Here is a 26,014-nt window from a genome sequence, read left to right as displayed (position 1 = left end):
TCGTCCCCCTGACTAGGACGAAGGATGTTCGGGGAGGGCAACGGGACCGAACATCCCAAAACCCGAGCCCCTTGCCCAGCTCAGCCCCGAGGAATATATTTAGCCGCTCGATTCCTTTATGATTCTGACCCCCTGACATGGGCTCTGCTTCCACTGATTGTGGATTTCCTCTCGGCGCTGCCAGCAGAAGCCGGGGGGCCAGGCAGTGAACGCGGCTCCTGGGGCTGCCCCCGTGCTTCTCCGGGGGGGAGGAAAAAACCCAGCGTGGATCCGAGGCTGGGGTATTTGTGCAGGTCGGCAGCGCTCACCCACGTGCCTGGGTGTTCCTATTGACTCTCCTCGGGTCGCCAGCGCCGGCTCTGTGGGGTCGGGATCCGCCTGGGTTTCCTGCTTGGGCGCGGAGCTGGGAGCTGCAGATTTCACCACGGAGCTGTGGCCGCCCCGGCCGAGCTTTTTTCCTCCCCCCCGGCCCGTACGAAAACCTCGCGGAAACAACACCATTTTCCAAAGGAACTGATTAAATCTATTAAGCTATTTACAAGTGGGCTCGATCAGAGCCGCGTTATCTGGGAATACAACAGGAAGGCAACTTCTCTTAAATCTAAAAGGCGCAGGAGATTTCCTGACCTGGGGACAGATTTATAAACCCTTTCCACACACACACACACACAGCCTCTTGCCTTTCATCTGCGCTCTGGAGCCGTGCTCTGGGGCCACGCAGGATTTAGGGCCAGGCGGTGCCAGCCCCGTGGTGCGCAGCGGGTTTGGAGAGCCAGGACAAGGCGGGACAGCGGGTGCCAAGCCCTCCATCCTGCTCCCAACAGCTCTCCCGGGGGCGTTTTGCAGAGGGGAGTTGCAGCAGAGGTCGAGGGCCCTCTTCCCTTTTATTTTTCCCATTGGGTTTTCTACGGGGACCCGCAGCTCCTGGTGCCCGGGACAGCCGCAGAGCTGGGGCGCTGCTCCTCTCCCCAGCCTTGGGTGGAGGCAGAGCCCAGCCAAACTCTCCATCCGCCTGCAAAACCAAGGGTAGAAAACCCCTAATATCCTTTCTTTTGAGGCTTCATCCTTTTTTTCGAGGTTTCACCCTTTTTTTTGAGGCTTCATCCTTTTTTTTCTGAGGCTTCCCATTAGTAGGAGTGTGTGAAACTGAGTTGCAAGTGTTTATTGTGAATATATTACACTGCTCAGCGTTATTTTTAAGCTCTTGGGATGCGCGGGGCCCGGGGATAATTATTCTTATAACGATCCCACCTCTGCGCTCTGCTCCAGGCCCTGGAGGCCAGGAGATTTTTCGGAGCAGCGCCACGAAACATCCCTGGAGGGAGAAGGAAAGGAGCAGGCTCCTCTTGAGGCCGTTTCCACCGCCGTGCCTCCATCCTGCGCCGCGTGTCCGAGGGGAATTTGGCAGGATGGGAATAAAGGAAAGGGCTGGGGGAGGACACGGTGCTGGGGGAGACCCGTGGCCACCTCCTGCCTCTGCTGTAGGGTCCTGGAGGTTCTGGGTGCGAGCAGCTCACCTGGATTTCCTCATCCCAGCTGCTCCCCTCGCATCGTGGGGGCAGCATCGCCTGGTTTCCCCCAGGTACTGCAGGGACAAAGTCACGCCGTGTTTCCGAAACCCCACCGTGGGGTCAAAGTTCTGCAAAATCTGCCAAATCCTCCCCGTTTTCATCTTCCCTCCCCTGCTGGAAGGAGCTGGCGCCTTCCTAGAGGCCCCCACGCCACGTTTTGGGTGCAAACGATAATAAATATATATATTTTTTCCCCCCTTTCTCCTTCAGCGCCTGGCATTCTGATCGCATTAGTAAGATGGGTTTCATTCTGCACCCTACTTAAAATGCTGGTTAAACCTGTCCTGTAGGAAGCTCGGCGTTACATAAAGGCAGCCGGGGCCATGTGAAAATGCCACCTTCCTAATTGCCACCGTATCGGGGTAATTAGCAGCAGGCTGGAAAGCTCACCTCTACTTTTTTTTTTTTTTTTTTTTAATTTTTTCTGCTTACCTTCCCGGCATCTGGCAGAGCGCTTACCTGTATCTGGGGCACGGGAAGGAGCGGAGCTCTCGCAGGGCTTTGAGAGCAGGGAAAAATTACGGCTGAAAGCCACGAGCTAAAATAGAGCGAGCAGACAAAAGGGTGGGAAGAAAGCTTTGTTCTCCCCATTTCGCGGATGGGGAACGGTGGCTGCAACTCCCATGGGGTCGCACGGAAAACCCGCACCCGAGCGTGGCTTTCACAAGCCTGGCCCCACTCCTTCAAATTTCCCCTTTTCCCCAAGTGACCCCCTCGCCCTGGAGAGATTAAAACGTGGGACTAAGCACAAATCCTAAATCAGCTCCAGGTTTACATGGTCCTTAATTATTGATGGGATTCTCCTCTCCCAAGGGCAGCATCCTGGGTTCCTGCAGGGCTCCCGACTGCTTTGGCCCAGGGATGGCTCCGGGCATCAGCTCTTTGCTGGGAGGCGAAGCTGAAGCTTTCCCCGTGTCCACCCCACAGCCAAAAACGCAGAGAAAAACACTCACGGCTCCGGCACGCTCACAGGCACGGTGCTGAGAGTTTCCGCTCCTGCTATTTTTAAAATTCAGCTCAAGCAGCTAGAAAAGAAATGCTTTTTAGCTGGTGAAAAGGGACCAGCAGAATTTCCTTCTCGCGCCGTAAAAATTTATAAAAATGGATTAATTAATTAATGGAGAAAAAAAAAATTAATCTTCGAGTGACTCAGAAGCAGAATTTAAGTTCTGACTTGCTGAGAAATTGAGTTTCAGTTTGGCATTGGAACAACTTTCCCACTGCTGCAACCACAGAGGTGTTTTTTTTTTCTTTTTTCAAACCATTTTACCAGTTCCCCATCACTAAAACTTTGCGTACAGAGGGAATTTTGCCTCTCCCTGTACGGGACAGGTACGGAGATGCCTCCCTTGCTTATTTTCCAAGTACTTTGTGAGCCCTGACCCCCTCTTTGGGGATCCTTGGTGGATAGCACGGCAAGGATTGGATTTACAGCAAACCACGGTGCCAGGGGCAGGGAAGAAAAGAAGCCAGGGGCTGCTCCAGATGCCTGCAATCCTCTCCCCGTTCGAGGACCCGCTGCTGCAAGATCTTTTTTTGGGCCGGGCGCGATGCTATGCAGCGTTTCCAATAGACTTTGTGTGGTTTTCCTCTCTTCTTGCAGCTTCCTTCCTCCCCTCGGTGCTGGCAGGTTTGGAGGTTTCGTGACGTAAATTGTGCCTTTTGAAGGTGGATGCTTGAAGAACTCCGGCCTTGTGTGTTTAAACAGGAGAAAATTGGTTAATTACAAGCGGGGCATTCTGCTAATTTGCTTTGCCAAGAGCTGATTATTTGAAAGAAGTCAGCACCAGAGCTTTTGCTTAAAGGAAAACTCCACGAATTTAACGAGATGCTGACCTGGAAGGGTCCCCAAGCGCATTTCTTATGTTATTATTATCAATATTTGTGATATTTATGTATCACAAAGAGGCTGCATCTCGGATAGGATCTACCAGCTGAAATCCCTATAGACCTAAGGAGGTTCTGAGCTCTTCATTGTTGCCTTGAAACTTGTACTTAGCAGCTCACATCCGTGCCTTGAAATAAGCAGTGCAAAGCACAAGAGGTGGCAAGTTTTGAAGGGAATTCGGGGAAGGGTGCTCGGTACCTGTTGCACATTTCTGGGCTGCCACCCGGTGCGATTTTCCATCCCTGGCTCTACGGGAGGTGCTGCAGTCAGACACCAGCAAGATCAAACCACGTGTCCCATGGAAGCCCAAAAACCTGGTGCAGATTTCAGTCCGATGCTGGTAACGGGGTTTTTTGACATGGTCTCTGCTTTCCAGGACACACTTCTGTGCTTGCAGGTAATTGCAAACACAAAAATTGGCATCTCTATTGCTGCTCACAAACTTTTAGCTTGGTGTGGCTTTGCACCAACAATTAATTTCAAGGCTCAAAGCGCAGAATTGCACCACACCTGCAAAGAGTGGCAGTAACTCCCCAAAAACCATCACTTCTATGTCACTGGTGAGTTGGGATTACCCAAATTGGAAACAATTCAGCAGCTGCGCTGTGTGCGCATCACCCCTAATTTGTGAGCGAAAGCAGCCCGGCGACTTTCATTTTGCTGTTTCTGGGCAATTTCACTTGGAGGTACATTAAATCTGTGCTGCAAGATGTGGGTACGATGGACAAATATGCAACAAAAGACACCGCTATTCAAAAGTCGTTTTCACAGAACCAACCCAAATCATTTCTTTGTGCTTACGTTCTGCTCATTTCACCATGCTGGAATTCTTCTGCTTTCTAAAAAGGCCTTCTTGCCAAACCCGGGTTTGGTTAAAACTGGACTCACAACCCACTACAAACAAAAAATAATAATTTATTGCTTCAAAATATGTTGTTGTGTCTGTCATCCACTTTGCAAGGCAGCATCTGGTAAGAAGAGCTTCTTGTTGCATAATACAGAGTTGGCTGATCACTAACATACAAAGAAGTGCAGCTGAATCTTTTTTTTTCAAATTCTAGTACATCACAAAGTCTTTCTTTCCTACAACCCAAGTTCTGCACATGCCATTTCTCTTTGAGCTTGAGGCACGTTAAAATAAAATCCCACGTTTCCCAGGAAAAAGCGAAATTCCCACTTATTGCACAAATAGAGAATCTTCTATTTGTAGCTCGTATTTCAATCTGAGCCAGATTTAAACCTTAAATCTCCTGTGCTTACCAGTAGTGACACCACACATTTAAAGATTTATTCCCTTTTTTTGTTTGTTCTTGCTGTAACTAACACTGGAATCTGGCCAAACACTTTCCATAAGACCCAGCACACAGAAACTCGTGTAAGATTAATACAGCGAACAAGCGAACAAACCCAGCAGCATTTGGCAAAGGAAACCCTCTTCCTTTACTAGCACCTTTTCAAGTTAAAATCCCCAGGAGATTGTAAAGTTCAGCCACTTAAGAGTTAAAAAAAAAAAATAAAATCATGGTAAACATTCAGGGCTTCTACCGACAAATAAAAATTTAGTAAGCAGTAAGCAAGAAACTGGGAGAGCTGCTTTAAAACTTAGGATGCTTCACAACGTAACATGAAAATTATTTTGCTGCCTTCTCCCATCGGGAAGATTTTTTTTTTCATGTCAAGCACAGAGTTTGCTCACAACCAGAGCAAGCTCGTGGTGTTTAAGTGATCCATCGCTTGAGGAAGGCAGGGAACAAGCCCAGCCCCAGCAGCATCACAAGGGCAAATATTTGCAAAGAGCTGGAAAGCAAATTCTCTAAGGGTTAAAAAATGCTCTAAGGGTTGAAAACAATGCCGGTGGGAAGCATAGAGAAAGGCATCTTGTTCTCCTTTACCATATTGTAAAAGTACAGCAATTTTGCTGCAATGAACGAGTGTGTCCTCAGGGCAAGAAAGCCCTTAAGATAGGTCTTAAGATATCCTGGCGTTGCAAACCAAAGTACCTTAAGTGAGAAGTCCAACTGAGCTGCAACTGAGACATCTGAAGCCCTGTGGGCTGTGTATTGTCGGCTACACTTCTCCTGCTGGACCATAAAGGCAGCTTAAGGAATCTTTTCACATTACATCTGCATCTTGACAATGTTTTTCAAGCCATGTTCAGCGACTCAGCTGGGCTCAACCACAAACGTGGCCATTTAGCCAGCAGAGCAGGCCAATGGGATGGTTTAGATTTACTCTGATGAAGCGCAGGCAGGCCCCAAAGACAAATGAGCAGCTAATGAATTTAAATTCTGCTTGGCTACCCCGGGTGATGCCACGATAACTGGCTGGCTTTCAGGGCTGTGCTGTCAATTTGCTGTAGCCGAGGCAATATCAGGACCAGACACAAGGACAGGGAATGCTTCTTCCCATTTCACCACTTCGCTTCCAAGCTCACCCATCTTCCCCGACAGCTTTTTGCTGAGTGAGATGAAGGTGCCAAAATCCAGCCTGAATGTTTAAACTCTCCTCCACAAGGGCTTGTGGCAGTGCTGAGTCCCAGCGTTACTTATTTCCAGGTTGACAAGGAGAAACAGCTGCTGATTTGGTTACAAATTGCAAGTGGAAGTGGCAATATTAATGCAGAGGAGTAGCTATGCTCTTAAAATCTATTTGGTCTCCCCGTTTCATACAAAACCTTGCTTCTCCAGCTTTTTGAATGTGAGGTGCATCACCAAATGTAGCACGAATGCTACCTGGGAATCAAAGATTAAGATATGGCTAAGAAAGGCACAGCTCCTGTACCTCTGTTGCAAAGTTAATTACTTGACCATAGTTAACTACTGGCCAGGGAACACTGGGAGTTACTTTATTTCATCTGTTAGTACTGACAATCAGGGGTAATCTTTTAATTAAGGACTAAGCGTTTTGGGAAAAACAATGTCGTTTTTATACGTAAATGGGAGATCAATGAAAAAATTACACACGACTTTGCAAAAAAATCAATGAAAAGAAATACATACAGCTTTGCAACCCCCCTCCCGTTTCCAGAAGCAGAGCTATCACAAGTGAAAACAACGGTGGCTTTAATAATAAAGGCAGCAATAGGATGACTTTTTTTGTTTTGTTTTGTTTTGTTTTCATCTCCCCGGACTGAGAAAACACAGCCAGTGTGAACCAGCACACGGCAATTTACTGGTTTTCACAGTCCTAACCACAGTGGTTAAAACCAGCCCCGATTTTGCTTGCTGTTATCTGTTGTGAATGGAGTCACACCAGGGTGAACGTGGGCTGAAGGTGGAGGCTCTGCCGTGTTAAAGCACAGCCCCTAAGGTGAACCTTGGGTCTGCCACAACGGGAGGGCAAAGCATAGCTGTTGTCTTCTTTTTAATCAAGTCTTGCTTGGTAGACGTGCAAGCCTTGGCCCTGCAGCTGGAGCTCCTGTTGGCCTGTCAGCACGTTCTCAGCCCCCTTGTAAGAGCTCTATTTAAATACAATCTGTGGTTTCAGGTGGATGAGGAGCTCAAGTGTACTCAAGGCTGAATTGCCATCTGATGTTTGGCTGGGGTTTGTGTAGGCTTCTCATCCAACGTGATAAAGTTCAAACCGCCTCAAAGTCCCACCTTGACTCTTAAATGGTTAAATCGACTTGCAGTGCTTCTTTTTCTTTCTCTGCGTTCCTTCAGTACAGTCACCTGTCTCCTCTTTTTGCTTTTTGTGCTTCTTCTTATGGCGTTTCTTCTGCTTTGTCTCTGAGTCCTCTGTGCAAAGGTCCTCCCCATCAGATATTCCCATATAAACTTCTCCATTGCCCATATTTTCATCATTACTAACGCTTTCCTCTTCGTGCTGCTCTTTATGCTTCCTTTTCTTTTTCCCTGAGTGACGTTCATTTAAAGAAGCATCCAGTTCATTTCCATTCCAGCTACTTATCTTAGACTTTTTTGCCTTTGGTTTCTCACAGTGTTCTGTACTCTCTGCCTCATCACTCTTCTGCTTCTTCTTTTTCTTCTTAGCTTTGGTTTTCAGTTCTTCTGAAAGCTCCAAGGCTTCTTCTGTGGTTGGGGAGCAATCGTCTGACTTTACTTCTGTTTCTTTATGGGATCCCTTCAATTTTGCCATGCGCTTGGCGAAATATTCCTGCACGGTGAGACCACTCTTCACTGTATTGGGACCGTCTGCAGGCTCAGACAGCCAGGGGTCTCTCTGCTTCTCCTCCTGAGACTCGGGATCGGTGGCATCCTCCTGCAGGGGAACAAGGAGAAGCAGAAGAGTCAGAAAAAATGGCTTTAAGCAAAGTTATTTTGCTGCATATTAATGCTAGAAGTATTTTAAAACCATATACTGCTTTAAAAATTAAGGGTAGAAGTACAGACTTCTACAAAAAGAGACTCAAGTACAGTAACTTAGAGCAGGGACGGGTTATGATTCTCTCCTGGTTTGAATTTCTCACTGTTTACCAACTCCTGTGCAACTCATGCAGATTATGTGTAATGCTATCGTACTCGGCGTGTTACACTCACTTCGCAAAGGCACATGTCTCTACAAGATACAAACCAACATGAAAAATAGCACGGTATGATCTATTAGCCTGTGGCAGAAAGGAAATCCCATGCCTGGAATACCTCTACAGAGAAGTACAACAACTTGGGCTACACGGAGCAATCCGGCATTGATGCATCCCTTCCACCTTATCTGATCTGTAGAAATGTTTGTTTCATAGCTGCTTTACTGTCATTGTGTCCTAGACGTTGTTATTTAAACATGTTCCATTTGATCACACGTTATCAGATGGCAAAAACAACATCACAGGTTAGATCTTACACGGCGTCTGCATACACAAAATAAATAGCTGCTGAACTCCAGCTGCAGGTGAGTATCTATAAAAAGAGCTGAGTGTCTAGAAAGTAAATATACAACAAAAGGCAAACTACGCTTGTTGAGCTGGATGCTATGAATGGCATGAAGAGAATCAACTCTGAAAAAGCAACAAATGCAACGAGATGAAAAAAAAATAATTTGCTAAATTATCTGTGACTTGCAAAATAAACATGCCCAAAGAGCAGCTGAAATTCGACTTGTTTACGTGGATATCGAAGCACTCAAAAATAACCCTTTGTGGTATATCCTTTGGCTTGGCAGTAGTCGCAGATGACTTCTGGAAACATCCCAAATTTTATGTTGATTTTTTTTTAAAGGTTGGGGTGAACTGCAGGTACCTCAGCACACCCCCCTAGGTGGGAAAAGCTGAGCAGGTAGGCATCGTGTAGGGTCCTTACCAACATCTGGCCCACGAGATGCTTCTGGAACAGGTTATCTGCAGCTACGATGGGCAAACGAGGCGAGTGCCAGCTACGAGGCTGTTCTTCCATTCACAAACACACACAGATAAGAGCACCCACTCTGCCCATGAATCTTGGACGTGGACTGAAGTGACTGTAAAATGCAACCAAATCGGAGCTGTAATATTTTACACCCACATCCAGTGGTGTAAACTGATAACAGGGTGAAGGCCGGCAGCAACGTGGGAGATAGAAACCCACTTATCTCAACACGGTGGAGATAAGTGGTGCGGCTCTCTTTAGGGCATCATTAAAGTTGATGGCTGAAGTGGGTTTTATTAGGGTTTGTAGGTAAGGTTTGGCAGGGCTGACTCCTACAGCAGTAACCTTCACTCACACGAGCAGGAATGCAAAGCTTCGTGTCGTTAGCGATGCAGCACGAGGGGCGATTTCCTCATCCATCGGCTTTCAAGAGAGCCAGCCCAGTGGAACGAGAGCAACGCTACACTTGAGATGCCAGTGATGTTTGTGGGGGCACTTAGCAAAATTAGGTGCTTTTCTTGCAGGAATACCTTCGTGGCCTGCCTCGAGTAAGTTTAGGAAGAGAAATTACGTGATTTCTGTCGAAGAAGTGCTCAAAGAGATGGTTAACATGGGGAAAAGGCACATGTACCTACCCACGGCTACAGATCCAACATACACTCAAAAGGGGAGCTGCAGGAGAAGTTTGACACGACTCAGCCCCCAGAATAAATGGACTGGGCTCTGTTTGCAGTCACTTTCTTAATAAAATGATAACACGTCCCCACTGGAGCAAGCGGCGCTGGTGCCGATCAGAAAATAGATGCCCTGCTAAAGCAACGTGAAGCAGGTCACTTGCTCTTCCTTCTGCCAGCAGGAGGATTTTGACACCTTGGATTGCAAAATGACAAACAGCCTCCCAGGTTTTCTGCCGCAGATGCCAGCCAGAACGGTTTCCCTCCCCACCCCAATATGTAAAACGCACTCGCGACCAGAACACCAATTATCCTCTGGCCAACCAGGAAAGGATTTTCTCATTCCCTTGGTGACTTTGAGTCCTGACAACTTAATTACTGTAATTGAAGGCAAATATTACTTGAACTCTACACATTTCTTTTTATAAAATACATTAGGCATTTAAAAAAAAAATGTTCCTTTGGTTAAGCTGAGGAGTTCAGAAGGTATGCACGATCCCAGAAAATAAGAACCTTGCTCAGAAACTCCTTTATTGATAAGAATTTTAATAACCACGGGCCACTGAACACAGAACTAACAGGGCATGGAGACAAGCAAGGAGGTGCCAACTCTAGAAAACCTCTCGGTTTAGGAGAAGCTTATGTAAAGCCATAAATCACCTGCAAGGGCTGTTACATGCCAGCAGCGTTCCCCCTCCCGTGATGTACCTGTCCCAGTAGCCATGGGAACACCGCTGAACTCTAAACATGTTTTTTTTTTCTTCTCTAACCTCTCGACAGGAGAGTTGCAGTTTATGCAGTTCCAAAAATAAGACGCATGTATGTAAGTGAGCACCGTGTTTCCGCAACCTCCAAAAAGCAGTGAATTATACAGGACAAATGGCAAAGAACCGTTCCTGCTCCGTTCCTGATGACCAGGTAAAAGGCAAAGAGCAATCCTGCTCTAACTGGTGGGACATCAGAAGATTGGGCTTTGGAGGAGATCTCTTCGTCCACATCATGAGCTCCAAACGAAATCAGGCTGAGAAGATCAAGTTAAAAGAAGAGGTGGGAATACAAGTCTGTAGGACAGTCCCAAGCAGGAGAAAAGCACTGCTTAAAGCAGAGTTAAGCGTGGAGTGATTAAAAGGAAACAATAGGAAAATTCAAGGAGAGGCTGGGAAGTGCACAGGAAAAGATGAGGGTCAATTATAGCCAGAAGTCCCCAGTAAACATCATCTGTTTATGCAATCGGTTGAATGTATGGAAAAATAAAGCACTAAGTACTCACAGGGTGGTTTTTTTTTGTTGTTTTTCCTGCGCGCTTTCTTCACTTTTACACACAGTGCTGATTTAATCATTAAGGCAGCACACTAAATGTATAGACTGAAATCCTGGTTCCCTAAATTCCTGCAGGATCGGGATTGCATCTCTACGGCACTACAGTCTCAGAGCATCTTCCCCACATAGATACTTAGTGAAGGCAAAAAAAAATACGGGATTATGGCCTATTATATACCAAAAAAGATTCACATTCAAACATGAAGAAGGTTTGGCAATGGCAGAAGTCAAAGTAGAACGGTATCTAGACACCTCATGAAATAAATTAGTTTGAAACCCAAACTGGAGATTTAAGACCTTAGGTTGAGGAATTAGATCCAAAAACCAACGAATGCATCCACACTTTAGTCTAGGAGGAAAAGCAAGATGCAACTGATGGGCAAAAATAAAGGGTGCTGTACATAAGCAACAGAAGTAGGTTGTAGTGTGGATTAATTCAATAAAGTTTACTCCTCTTCACTGCAGGTGTTTCTTTCCTAGCACTTAAAGCTTAAAATAGATGAATCAAAAAAAAAAAAATCTACTATACAGTCTAATACCTGCCACGTATGAACTACAATTACTTAAGCCGAGTAATTTCACGTGCCTTTGCTTCCTCGTTTGCAAATGAGGGTGTACCACTCCGCAAGTCATTCTGTTAGCACAAATTGACAAAATGACACGAAAGGAGAAGTACCGAAGAACGGAGCGCAGAGGGAGAATAAAGCTAAACTGTAATTTTAGTAGATCCTCGCGTAAATTGCAGGAAATGGGCTAGATGAAGTAAGTACAGGCTAAACCTCTAGCCTGAGCTGCGAGGCAATTGCATTACCATCCACGGCTTTAAAATGCAAGCCCACCTTTGCGGAGTCAGAGTGAATCGCAGTGATGAGTTACTTTCTCGTTAAGGAACTGTAACAACACAATTAACATAATCCAGCCCTATTCCTGCTGCTCCACACCCTCACTGCCGAGCAGCACCGGTAGGAGCCCCGTGCAGGATACAAAACTTGACAGGAAGAGCTGAGGGCATCCCAATACCTTTCCAACGCAGGTCTAGAGAGCAGCAGAGCAGATTATTACCGAGGAATCACTCTGGAGTGCTGCAGACGTTAAGGGTGACAGAGGCTCGCTGTAAGGAGTTGACAACATTAAGCATAAGCACGAACGTTTGGATTGGGATCAAAGGGGCAAGAGAGTGAGCAAAGACTTGTAGCATGAGTTTAAGCAGGATTAAACTAGATACGTGCATAAATGAGGCCACGTACCATCAGTTCTGAAGTCAATTCTGGCATAAGAATGGGCTCTACCATTTTCAGTTCACCTGATTGAGCTCGGTACGTTGCACACAGAATCTTACGAAGAGCTAATGACAACATATTTCTAATATAGAAAGGGCTGCTGCAAAGAGAAAAGGATTTTTCCCCATGCCTGTGATGAAGAGGATGAGAGGCAGCAGATGTAAATTGACAATTTAAAACTTTGCCAGGAGGACAAATCTATCAGTGTCTACACGAAGCCTCAACCACTGGGAGTCTCAACCACTGAAACAAACCTCCGACAAGTATCAGGAAAGCATTAGGTGGAGTTAATCCTGGCTTGGAAAGGAAAATGGGGTATCTGTACTCAAGAAGCATCTTACAGCCCTCTAATGTGTTTAAAAAAAAAAAAAAAGGAAAACAAAAGAGATGCAATTTGACTTCCTGGTAATAAAAGATGGTTTTAGTGAAAGAGATGAAAAAAAAAAAAAAGGAATATTAAATTCAGAAAGAAGAAACGTGAAAAATTCAGGTGCCCTGCAATTTTCTTCTTTTGCTGACCGTGGTATTGCAGTCACCAGGACACCTCCCACGGCCACACTGAGTTTTAATTGCACTACTTTTTATCCTGAGTGCCGAGAGAGCAAGGAATCCACCTTGAGGAAACAAAATGGAAATCCCCACTGTCTAACACCAAGCCAGGCTGTAGACCACGACAGCGATTTTTCAAAGGAGCCAATTACTACCCAGAAAAATGTTCCCGTTCAACCCCATTCAAATAAATTTGGTGTTAGAATAGGCTGAAAAACCCAACTGCAAGATCGCAGCTAATTTAATTACTGTACTACACAAACCATCAGTTCTGCCTCCTACCCAGGAAGGACAAGGAGCGAGGCTGGGAAGTAACCAACGGAAAAGGGACAAGGAAAAAACCTATAAAAAAATCGGTTTTCCTTGGGGAATTACGAGGAACTGTGTTTGCTACACCTGCCTCCATCTGCAGCTACAAAGGAAAGAGCGGGCGGACTGCTTCGCCACAACTAAAAAAGGCAGGGGATTTTATTGTAGTAAATCTCTGCTCCGAATGATTCAGGGTTATTCATAGCATCCTTGATTGGAAGTGACCTCTGGAGGTCCTTATCCATCCTCCGGCGTGGAGCAGGACTACGGCCAGCACGAGATCAGGTCAGCTGGGTCTGTTCTGGCTGAGTCATGGAAACCTGCAAGGACAGAGGCTCGGCATCCTAGCGAGGACGTATTACTACCATCTAACAGCAATAACTTTCTGCCCTACAAATCCACAGGTACTTCCTTTTCAGGTACATTTGCATCATATCTGCTGACTCCATTTTTTATTTTGGGTTTAAATTCAGCAAAAACGGCATCCAGCTTCTCCCGGGCTGCCTTGTAATTCTCCTTTACATTTTTGCCAAAAGCTCATCCCGTCTCTCAGTAAGTGGCCGATTTTAGCATTCCCATTTATTTTTATAATTCACACATTACTGCTGCAGAAGTAGAAAGCTGCTATCTCGCTCGCTGAATGCAGTCTCCAGGCATCCAGAACACCGTCTGCTTGTCATACAACAGTCCTACTGCCATACAACGTGTTGGATACCAGCCTGTTCCCATCAATGAACCAGGAGCCGAGCAATAAGCTCCAACACTCGGCCGGGTTTTGCCTTCAGCCTGAAGACAACAGCGTAACAGGAAGCAACAGGGTTGCAAAAAGTGCAAGGGATTAGATTTTGGCCAAGGATTTGATTGCAACGATAGCCATGGGGATTCATTGCAGCTGTCATGATCAGGTCCCCGTCGGTCGTACGGCACCAGCACTCACAACGCGGGCAGTCACACCACCTGTACTTCCAATGTCAGCTTGGAAACCCTGATACCGTGTTGTACAGAGGACAGAAACTTCCTCCTACTGTTCTCACACTTTTTAGGAAAAAAAAAAAAAAGCATGTTTTAGCAAACAAACATGGTGAGCAAAATCCCGTAACAGGCTACGGGAGAATGAAAGAGAACACACAAGAGGTGTGGAAGACTGAAGGCTTGCAGGGAAAGAGTTAAAAGAAAAAAAAATCACACTGTGAAGAAGAAAAATCCTTTTTATATCTTGAAAGAGAGACACTTAGATATCCTTGTGACATCTCATTTCGCTCTAGCTACACTGCTGAGGCCAGCAAAACCTCTCTTCCTTTCCATTTCCTTGCAAATTACATCTGTGTGTTAGACTGAATGTAAACAGAACTAAAGGAAGAGATTTCCCTTAGGATCTCTCTATTGGCACGGTACAAAGATACAAACAGAGTGACTTCATCTTCCCAGAAGCATCTAAATCAATTCTAACCGTTCTGTTCTCACCTTGAATAACAGAGGAAGTATGGTCCGGCAAAGCGAGCACAGGACTGGGAAGGTCACGTTCCCCAAGTTCTCTTCCCAGCTACAAAACAGAGCTGGTGGGAAACCCTGGAGATATTATTCTCCCCAGCTATGGCACAGACTATCAGAAAAAAGGGCAAAACATGCCTTATCAGCTCTCCGAAACTTGCAGCAGAGCTACAAGTTTCGTTAAGTGTTTGTAAAGTACTTTGAGATCCTTGAGAGAGGCATCCCAGATGTGCAAGGCACTCCACGAGTGCTGGAAGTGCTTTCCCACTCACCTGACGGTGTTCTGCAGCTGTGACACTTAACAGGGAACAAACACATCACAGCTTTTGTCTCTCCTGCAATATAACCACGTATAAACAAATCACTACGAGACACACTCAAAAATACCCGAGGACTTCTTCACGTGGTCATTTCACTACCATCACGTCATTCCCTAGGCAGTCTTCATTAGACTTTTGTAATATGTGGCTCAGGCAGCTGCTGTTAATCCTTTCTAATCAGGTCTCCAAGACCAGACCCTTCTTGATTATCGACTTCAGGATTCCTTCCTACTCCACACAGACCCAGAAGGATTAGAATAGACCAGAGGAGAAGTAACAAGGGGGCTCGGCAGGCCACACTGTGAATACAAAGGTATTAGCAAGGAGAATGGAGATCTACAAAGCAGAGATAAGGCACGGAGAGAAAGGACACCATAAAAACCATTTGAGATACCCACAGAGAGAAAGCAGTCCTGGTAGAGAACAAGCAAAATCAGCATCACGGTTTGGCTTCTGGCAAAGGACACTGCATTCTGAAATCTGAAGAGAATACCTACCTATGTGAAACCTCACTTTAACTCTTTTTTAATAATAAATGTAGAAAGTAATGTTTGTGTATAAACAGTTTTTCTACAAGCATTCAAAACAGACGCAATTTAAATGGCCGAACCTGCAATCCTTCCACCCTCCCACTCCAAAATGCTTCTCAAAAGGAACACGCGCTCTTAAAACCCTTCCGCTGCTTTGCTTTGAACGGGTGATACGCTGGACAGCTGATCCGCGGATCAAAATCCAGCTTGCTCCGTGCAAGGGCACAGATATTTCCTGTTTTTCAGCACAAGCAGTGGCAGAGGAGCTGCTGCGAAATCCCTCCTTGGGTCACTTTTAGTCACTTATTTGTTGAGCGTGCCTTCGTCAGGAGCGGGTTCCTTTCCTTGAAGCAGGTGTGAAGTATTTGCAGCACAGGAAAATGAATCAGAACACGACAATTTAGAGCAGCGCAGACCATAAATACCAGCAATGAAGACAAACAGCAAGAATAAGAGAGCTCAAATCTGAAATACAGCCCCACGGATGCGCACGCGCCTTTTTCTTCTCTCCCATCTATAAGGGTTTGAAGGAAAGAGTTTGTGTGAGGAATGGGTTTTGTTTTTCCAGTGAATATCACTCATGCTGTGTTGCTACAGTTCATATGGATCTGGTTCTTGCTTTCAAGGATTCATACGGTACAGCTCTGCATTCCACCTCCTCTATAAAGAAGCTACATTCAATCTCCCTGCAGTCTTCTTTCATAACTTTTGGCATTTTTTCTTCATTGCTGCCTTTAGTTTTGGTGCTTCCTCGCGGATCGATTCCAATCAGCACCCATCCTTCACCCCATTCACCCACAGCGTCCTTCCTAAATCCGCTCGATTCTCAGACACAGACAGAAGTGTTTGACTAACCGTGCTGCCCGTGTCCCACCTTACCCCCTTCCTACCTGCTAGGTGTAACATCCTGCCCTTGTTCTGTCCATCATTTCACTGGAGGCTCTCCGGGGAAGCAATTAGCCCACATGTGAGCGCTATATAACATAATTAACAAATAATAGCTCCCGAGAAATGTAGGCCAAAAAAGCAAAGTTATCAGAGCAGCATTTCTGCAGAGACTTGTATTGTGCTGCACTCGCCTGCAATGTTAGCTTCCAAGTTCCTGGAGGCACGCATTATACCCCAAGCAGCAGAAAAGCAAAGGTGAACAGAGTGTTTTAAAGAAGACACACGGTGTTCTGAGTTCATTTGGATTTACAGGCTTTGCGATTTTTACCCAATTCGTTAACACTGCCATTAGTAAGTATTTAAAGAGGAGACCACCGCCAGTAAGTTTCAGGACTGGAAGTGAAAAGCTTGGAATTGGGATCTAAATTGACTTTGGCAACGGGAGTATCAAAGGAAGGAAGGACGGAATGACTGTACCCATGAGCAAGACGCAACACAAACCTCATGCGTGACATCATTTAGGGTGGAAAAAAAGCTCGAGGAGGCAAGGACAGAACCTTTGCTCTTGGGTGTTCATTCGCACACACCACAGCAGATAGTAGGGAACGGCAGCAACTGAGGGGAAGCCCTCTGACCTCTCAAAGAAGCAAAATATTTCCTAGTCCTGAGGCTTCCTACTACAGGACAGGTATTTCAGCCTTTTGCACAGTTGCCAGAAAGTGGAAAGAGCCCTGGGCATCCCTTCAAGGCTGTCTCTGTCCCCGTGGTACTGAAAAGTAAGTCTGCTATTAGGTGTCAAAGCAACCAAAGAAGGGTTTCTTAAATACCTCAAGTAGATTTCTCCCTTCATGGGGACTCAGGGAACTAAAGAAGTAAAAAAAGAAGGATGGATAAAGGGAAAAACAGGAGGAAGAATCAGTTTGGAGTGGTTACTAGGAAGAAAGATGGGACTTGAGATGTATGGAGGAGGAACAGCCTTCAGGAAAGAGGAGGAAAAAATACATGAATATCTCCACACATCTCACCCTTGACTATATCAGCAATGACCATACTCTGAAATGCTCATTTTAGTTCCAGCAGTAGCTGATCTTTCTTGAAATACCTAATTAAGACGGTCCCTACTGAACGCAGGGCAGTGAACAGCCAGATTATTTCAGCCACAAAGCAGGTGGAAAACTTGTCACGAAGCAGTTGACGTTCCTTTATGGGTAATCCACGGCGACTGCAAGTGCCAGCACGACCTGCCCAGCCTCAGTCTGAGCAAGACAGAGCACGTATGCTGTGACCTGCAACAAAGACGATGGCTTTTCGTGGTCAGTTTGTGAAATCTGCAGTTTTGGGCAGAACTTTGGCTCCATCAACCTACAGAACAACTCACGTTTTAACCTACGTAAGCAAGCTGTTTAAGGAGAGAACAGCTTAGATCAGCATGTACAGTACCTACGGTACCAAAGCCTACTGCAACGCCAAAGAAAATCCTCACTATCCAGGTGAAGATGACAAGTACTGGGCTTCAAAACTGACAGGCAGCCTTATGATGCTGAGATAATCTGCACCCTCATGGTCATGGCCTTAGCTTTTCTGCTGCAGGAGCTCATAGAGCTCTGATCTTCCAAGCGCTGGAGGTGTAAATATTTAGTTGTTTTTTTGTTTCACATCTGTATCTATCCAGATTGCTCTTGGGTTTACATCACCTTCCTCCTCTGGGAGTAGAAAGCCTCACTGTCCATCTTCCAAACCCTCATCAGACTTTGTTTCCTTTGGCTTGCTTTCCATGTCTGACCTTTGTGCTTCAGCTCTGTTTTTCCTGCCTGCCTTCAGCTTCTGCACCTTGCGAGTCACAGCCTTCATTTCATTTCACTCCCTTCTTTGCTGGTTCCCTTCATCCTCACCTTCTTTTCCCTTTCGGTGATCCTTACATCTAAAGCTCACGCGGGTCAAAATGATAAAGACACACATCTTTCATTACGCTAAGTATTAGCTTCATCGTGCTGCATAAAGATTTAGTGGTAATGTTAAAAATGACAAAGAGAAAATCCCTGTGTCTGTAATTCCAAATAGATTTCCTCGGATTTTCTTATTAACACTTTATGTAATGCCCTAGGGGAAGCGAAGTGCTCTGCGGTTGCCCAGTGAACCACACAAAACACAGAACCTGTGCCTCAAGGGACTTGCAGGTTAAAGCTATGAGTGGGTACAAAACAATACAAATAATTATCGGGTAGGCGATCCCGCAGGGAGCGTGTGTGTTCCAAGCTGGAACGTCTCCTGGCACAGGAGCTCCGAAAAAGGAACGGGAATGGGATGCTTATCACAGCTTAATAGCAAACTGCTCCAGGAATAAGCAGCAAAACGAAGAGAAGATTCAGGAGGAAACATCAAATTAAAGGAGAAATCAGTTTGGTTCCAGTGTCTCACTCATTCCCAATATTCTGCTGTTTAGGGGTAAGAGAAGATGCAAAGGCAAAAGGCACGAGCCCCAGCTGCTGCCTCCAGTCCCTCAGCCACGTCCTAAGAAGCTGGTAAGAGGGAAGTGGCATTGGTTGGGGTCTCAGATCCTTAATGAAGACTTGGAATAGTCTTCCAAACTCACCTTGATGTCCTAAGAAAGCCCAGAAATTACTGCTTGCTTGATGTTGAGTACTGAAAGGGTGCAAAAAAAGGAGGAGAAAAGACCCCTGAGCGCTGAGTGGCCTAGCATTGAGCAAGAGCAGAAGCTTTAAAAGATTTAATTTTCCCCAATTAGCCTCTCTAACAATCCGCCCATAAAAGCTGCTTTCTGCTTGGGATTTACTTCCTTGCAGTCAATCATCCTCCGGCTCTCTCCTTTCATTACCTGAGCCCTCTGCTAATCCCTTCTGCTACCTGCAGAAGCTGGGTGGTCCCCCAAATCCCGAGCAGAGCTCCACCACCAAGTCAGCCAGCCTCGAAGCTCGGCGGTGACTCAGCAACGCCAGCTCACTTTGCTTTCTTTCTTCCCTTCATTACCCCACGCTTAATGCCATAAGAAAAGCTGGGAGGTGGAGCCGCCGAGGCTGTAAAGCCGTCGTTCCAAGCCCAGCCGAAGGTCACGGCTGCCCCGGGATCCCAGCTGCACGGGATACTTGCAGTTAACTCTCAGCGAAGCGACTCGGCTTCCTGTGGCTTCGCAGCTTGTGGCTGGATGACCCCGTATCTGATGAGGTGCAAGCCGTGATCGAAGCCGTTCCTGTGGTTACGGTGCTCGTAACGGCTTCCCTCCGCGTGGATTCTCTGATGTCTAATAATACGGCTGAGCCCAGCTGGGAAAACAATTTGCCTTTCCTCTCCACGCCACCAGTTATTTGCACAAAGAGTATAGGGACATAATATTTGGAAGGCTGCTGTCTCCAAGGTTCCTCGGGCATATCTCATCTCCTCCACGAGGACATGATTTGTGCTAAAAGGTAGGCGTTGACTTAGCTAAACGAGAACTAGGAAAACAATAACGAGAGCAAAAACCACCACTGGAGATGGTTTAAAGTAACTGGCTGATGTGCTGGGGCAGATGAGAAGTGGTCAGAGTCTATTCTGCCACCCCTGCTGCAGAAATAAGCACCTCTGCAAAGGAGGCAACAACATACAAATAGAAGTGGTGAGGGTAAGATGCAGATGGCAACCATTAACACGACCATTTTTGCAGCAATCAACACCTCTAGGAGAAAAAAAAAAAATCCATGCGAAGTCATAGGTGGTAAGGAGCCAAGACATTGCTAAAAAGGAGCCACTGTTCAACTATTTTGCTGGATAGGAGCATTGCAAAGGAACTGACATCCATGTTCCAACCTGTTATCAACCGCAGCGTGTTGAAGGGATTAAAGGCGAATGTCACAGCGCTATTCCCCTCTTCAAACCCCGTGTCAGGCCGGGGTCTTCCAACTTCTCAGCTTTTCTATCCACGCAGTTGCAACACTGGCCCAACTTTGTTTGTTCCTAATGAAAGCGGTGATTCACTTCCTTTCCAGGAGCTACGCCGTAAAAACGTTGATTAGAGCACAAACCGCCCCCCAGACTGAAGGCTGAGAGAGAAAGAGAAAACAAAGTGAGGTGTACAAGAAGATGGGAGTCGAGGGGAAAATCAAAGCAGAGAATTCACCGGGAGGTAGAGATTTTATCAAAGCGATTGGTTCATTAGGCAGCAAATTTGACTGTGCATTAACGCTGTACAGCAGCGGTTTTTGTTAGGGAGTTCTTCAGGGCAGACACCTTTGTCTTCATACTTGTAAAACACCAATTAATATCTCGGGCAGACTACAAACAAATCAGCATTAAAACAAAGCAGCGAAACAGAACCATTTGTATATCCTGTTAGGCCTGGAGTCAGTAGGACAGATTCACGTCTCCGGAGAGAGACCCTGTCCTCTTCTCTTTAATAGTCTCGCCCATATGCTCGGCTCACGCCTACAGTAGTTAAAAAGTACAAACTTTGATTTATATTCTTGCTTCGGTTCAGGAGGAGTTCACCATATGATGCTGCCCTGGGAATCCTTGTTACACTTCTTGTGTCTGTAAGCTAGCTTTTAACTAGTAAGGGTGTAACTACAGGAGCAGAGCTCTCTGCATGCTGCAAAGCCCCCTCCAGACCCTGTTAAACATTGCACAAACCAGCCCCATCGGACCTCTGCTTTCCTGAGTGACACTGAAGGTGCCTGCTGTGCATCCTCAGAAGGGATTCGGGCATGTCTGGGAGTTTAGAGACCAATGGAATGGTCCTGGAGGGCTATGCACGGAGGAGGGAGCCAGATCTGGCTCAGTCTTGGCCATTTGTAGGACTAAAAAGGGTCCCTGGCACAAACTATCTCCAAAAGGGTGCAAGGAGCTTGTCCTGGAGAGGAACTGCTTGTTCACACCACAGCAGAGCTTGGGATGGAATTTATGTCTGTGGGTGACTGGTCACCAGGACCTACGAGGACAAAGGTCCTCGTTCCAACCTGCCCGACCCAATACAGCATCTTCCCCCACTTCCTAAACTGGAAAAGCCACTTAATATTGCTTCAGCTCCCGAAAATACATTCAGAGGAAAGGCCAGACAGCAAAAATCTGCTGGTTTGGGCCATGGTGGTAAAGCTGCCGCACTATGGGTTCAGTCTAAGCCTTCCCCTGGTCACATCGAACTTGTAAGTAGAAAGCTGGTAATTTAGGCTTGTGACTGAAGAAAGGTGAAAGCTTGCCAGCCACATCTCTTGTCTGGCATGCCAGAAACTATAAAAACACTAAGTAAGGCTAGCAGTAGGAAGGTACGACTTGGGGTTTATGATTTCTAGAGAAACCTTCACGTAATGGGGGGGGGAAGAAAACAGCAGACTTATCTCTATGTTCTGCTCCCCATGATAAAGAAATAAAGATCTTAAATAGCAGTGACAAAGATGCAGTTTAGGAGTTGGAAATCTTCCTGTGTTTAGGCAAACACACAGACTGTGCAGTTGGTGGGGTTTTCCTAAGACAAGCACTCATTTGTTGGTTTCTTAAACACATCCCTCAAGAATGACACAAGCAGAGCTGATCTCACCTAGAGGAAAAGTGATGGATTTGGCGAGTCCTGAAGGTCCCTGACAAGCTTACCTGCTGTGAAAAGAAGCCAAACACACAGAAACCCAGCAGAGGGGAATTAAAAACTGCATCCTACAAGTGAATAATGCTTCCAGACCACCACGCATCTTCTCCTTAGTAAGAAGACAGTGGCCGACAGCCTGGAGATTCAGGGAGCTCATGAAAGAGTTAAAGGCTCAGGCAGGTAATATCTGTGTTCTGAAAGAATTTGGCCACCAGAGCTACTTCCCTGCAACAGTTACAAGGGGCTGCTGCCAATGCTAACATCAGAAGGCAGATACTGACAGGTTTTTTTTGCCCAGTCAGATGCCGCTACTGACACTCATTTAGACGAGCCAGTACAAACACGCCGAAAAGGACATTTCCTATAGCAACGGCTTCTCAAGTAACCAAGGAATTTACCGACAGTCATGAAATCGCTGGCAGGCGGCTGGAAGACAGTGGGGTGAGCTTCCCAAATGTCCCCGGGCACGGAAAAGCTGATGAGACTCACGTAACAACAGCTCCTAGGGCGCTGCTGAAGCCCGGGTAGCTTTGCGAGATGAATGACGGCCTCCCTGAGCTCCGCACCACGCAGCAGGAGTTAGCGAAACCCGTACCGGTGGCCAGGCGATGTGGAGGAAAGGTGATAAATTACAGGCGTGAGAGGCCAGATATTTCTGCTGAACCAACAGCTACTTGATTTTTTTTTTTTTGCTTCGGACTGGAGAGCCAAGGGCAAGCTGCCTTACACACGGATTATTGACTAGTTAATAAAACCCGAAGCGAAATATAAAAAAAAAATAGCATCCCTCCTGTGGGAAAGCCTCAAAATGCTTTATCAGTGTTGGATTTAAAGAGGACCAAGCTGCTGTGGATGAGGGAAATCCGCATGGACACGCAAGTACTGAAGGTCCAAGCAGCTCAGATCGGGTACGACCACTGCCCAAATTTCTGGCTTGCATTTTCTGCCCCCGTTTACACCACACCACCTAAGTGTACACCGTGAAACTCCGTGCGAGAGCAGAAGGTGAAACTGATTCACAGAGAGGAAGCTGATCTAATTTTGCAAAGTCTAGGGGAAGGGTGAGCTGTGCACAAGGTGCGGCGCGCTCTCCCCTTGCAGACGGGAGCGCTGGGTGTGGAGATCCCAGACCAGCTTGCGGTTTTCCTGTATGAAGGAAAGGGGATGTGGGTCTAAGCCTGGAGCTGAGCTCTCAGAGCGAGCTGCTCCGCTTCTCACATCGCCCTCAGCACCCCTGAAAACAAAACCCTCAGGACTGGCACCTTTGGTCCATCGCTAGTTTGAAGGCAGAAGGGAAAGCGTAGCCTCGACGAATTTAACCTGGCCTCAGATTCGCAGTGCTTCAGAAGATTTTGCAGTTGTGCTTTTGTCTTTAAAGCAGAGCTGGAAATCATACGAATCCTGGAGAGCTGGTACCAATACAAGACAGATGAGTACATGAAAGGTTCCAACATGATTTTTTTTTAAATACCAGGAGAGAAGGCCTGGACAGGTAGCTGACAGTCTGCTAGAGATGACAGATTAGCCAACTCTGCAGGGTACAATTTGCATCTGATTCATGGGGACTGGAAGAGAACTAGAAAGTTGAGATTTTAATGAGATTAATCATACTACTCTAGGGATCCCATTCATCCTGCCACCGAAGGGTCCTAGAGCCACTTTGTACTATCTGAACTGCATTTAGGAAGTTATCTGGGGTTTGCTGGGACAGACACATGGCTGAATGCAGGGAGGGAAGAGATAAAAGCCTGCAGGTTTTCCAATCAAACCAGCCTGTATCAAAGTTATGTGACCACGAGCTGAGATGAAGGAATGTAGCAAACCTCAAATTCCAGACTGAAGCTGGAAAAGCTTTGAGATTTAATGCTCTCACATCTACCAGGAGTGACTGTTTAAAAAAAAAATAAAAAAATAAAAATCAATCAATCTGGAGGAACCGTTCTGCATCCTGAAACAAAGGGGAAGGGTGAGATCATGCCTGTTTCTTCAGCCTCGGTCAGGGCTCGGAGTTAACAGATGAAACGGACGAGGAGCCTTGCTCGTAGCAAGGCCTGCCAACGTGGTAGCAATAAATAAGTGTTCAAATAATAAGGCAGCAGCCCTTCGGCTGCTGTGGCAGCGTACTGCACTGCTGTCAAACCTGGGCGAACTGCAGGAGTCCTGTGGGTAATTGAAGATCTGGCGCCGCGCTTACCTCAAGGTAGACTTCAGAGCACAGCCACCGTGCTGGCTTGCCAGGCAGGCAGTTCGTTAGCAAAGAAATACCCTGCACTTCCAGAAGTCTTTCCCGCTGTGATCCTCTGTGTTGAACTTGGCATCCTCACGGAGTGCTCGGACTGTTCTGTCGGTGGGGACACCAAGGCCCAGAGAGCAGCGAAGCGGTTTGCCCCCAGTTGGAGAGCATCAATATTTGATGTAGGACTCCTGGTTTTTGTTCCTGGGTTTCCAGTCCCGGGCTTTGGCCACCGAGATGTATTTTCCAGAAAAAGAGTTGCGAGCTGGGACTTCTTGTGCCTAGCTTGGTGGAGGAAACGAGGAATGAAACCTAACTACTAAGCCTAGCAGAAAGAAGATGGTCTAAGCCATTCCTAGCTGCGTGAGTGTTTTTCCATGCATCACTTACTCATCACACAGCACCGACCCTGGCTGAGATCCTGAGATCCACTCATGCCAACGCTTGGGCAGTCCTGGTGGAAGGTTCTCTTTGCTCCACTTCACATCCCCTTTTCCTCAGACCCTTCATTTCTAGGTCAAATAAAGACAATACATAAAAGAAAACTTGTGATGTGTAACACCACTCTGTGCCCAAGTAACCCCTCCTTTGAGGACAATTTTTGTCTGACCTTGGTTCCGAATTTGATAGCACAACCCTGGTTTTTGTAACACCGGTAGAATAATCAGTTAAACGCATTTTTACTTAGTTCACCTTCTGGTAGAAGTCTAAACAAACAATCAGGAGTCATGCTGAATTTATGCCCTTTGGAAAAAAAACACCAAACAGCACAATGTCTACAGAGTTGTCTATTGACCCAGCAGTTATCAGAGTTTGGTTTTTTTTTTTCTGGCACAAAAGCAGCTTTCTAAACAGCCAGTGACCCACTTTCACCTAGCTGGCCTCTGAAGTTGAGAGAAGATTCATACACTCTAGACGTTAGAGGCTCTGTTTGAAGTCACTGCTGTCAGGAGATGGTCAGTTTACGTCTCCTGTCCTAGGACAGGAAAAGGATGCACTCTCAGCTCCATGTGTTGCAGTGAGATAAGCACAAAGATTTCTGTCCTATGCCCTTATCAGCTTTTCCTGCTACTCTCCAGAACAGACACCACCAAGACTGGCAGTAAAAAATTAAACTTGCTTAAGTAAAAGGGGAAAAAAAAAAAAAAAGCCTCAAGTATTTCTCATAATTGCTTGTAATACGAAAGGTTGAAGTTTGGGGAAAAAAATTTCACGATAGGGTTTTTGGGAGCACTAAAGACTACTTGTAATCTTCTGTATTCTCCATATAAACCAATCTCTTCCTTTGACACACCCCGGATGCCGTACATTTTAAAACATCTCAGTGGTTAAATAGCAGCCTGTATTAAATTAAGGACAGAAATATTCCCCTCGCAAGCAAAACCAATTAGAAGGCAAAAGGACGTGCATATGGAAATGACGGTGGTATGTTAACATTTTTCTTCCACGGTTTCCTTTGCATTTCATTCTCTCTTCGCTGCTCCTTCCTTCTCTTTACGTTTCTTCTGTCATTCCCACTGATTTTCTTTGTGCACAGACGAGACAGGCTCCCAGGACCTCAGTTTATCTCCTATCTCTCCATCGCCTGCCCACAGACGACTTCATTTACGGGTGCCTCAGTCTCCACCCTGTATAAAAGTGGAGTTATGCCTTGCTAAAACACTGCCATCCACGAGCAAGATGGACTCAACAGCACAGCAGCATGTAGATCTAATAAAAGGGACTTTACAAATTGAACTTGTTTTCTTCTTATCTTGCAGAAGAAACAATGGGGGTTCCCAAATTCTCTTACTAAATCCTCCTCAGAGACCACCCCAGTGGGTGAGCAGCACTGCAACGATCACACACCCATGCATACACGTGGATGTTGTGTTTTTGACATTTACAGTTTGTCCATGGACAGGCTCTGATGCTTTTCCCCAGCCCTCAATATAAATCAGTATTGCGATATGACTGCAGGCCATCTGTTATCGCCTTTCTGAAGCACCAAAACCCAATCCAGCCTTGCCCACGGTAAGGAAACAAAGCTAGGAGGAGCATGGTCATTTAATAAGTTCAATCAATTTCTTCCAGGACAAGGTATTTTGGG

General features: G+C 46.2%; 1 protein-coding gene across 4 annotated transcripts in view; it reads right to left on the bottom strand.

The window, feature by feature from the left end:
- Positions 1 to 6,283: 6,283 nt before the first annotated feature.
- Positions 6,284 to 26,014, bottom strand: part of PINX1 (PIN2 (TERF1) interacting telomerase inhibitor 1) — a 55,035-nt gene continuing 35,304 nt past the window's right edge. For all 4 annotated transcript variants that reach the window (XM_027455399.3, XM_072036564.1, XM_038176485.2 and 1 more), the window contains exon 7: positions 6,284 to 7,680. In XM_027455399.3, the coding sequence (XP_027311200.2) occupies positions 7,075 to 7,680 (606 nt within the window). In that variant the 3' untranslated portion in view covers positions 6,284 to 7,074. The remainder of the gene's footprint in view (positions 7,681 to 26,014) is intronic.

This window comes from Anas platyrhynchos, chromosome 3 (assembly GCF_047663525.1).
Source record: "Anas platyrhynchos isolate ZD024472 breed Pekin duck chromosome 3, IASCAAS_PekinDuck_T2T, whole genome shotgun sequence".
Lineage (NCBI taxonomy): Eukaryota > Metazoa > Chordata > Aves > Anseriformes > Anatidae > Anas > Anas platyrhynchos.
This window is presented reverse-complemented; position numbering and strand designations above follow the sequence as displayed.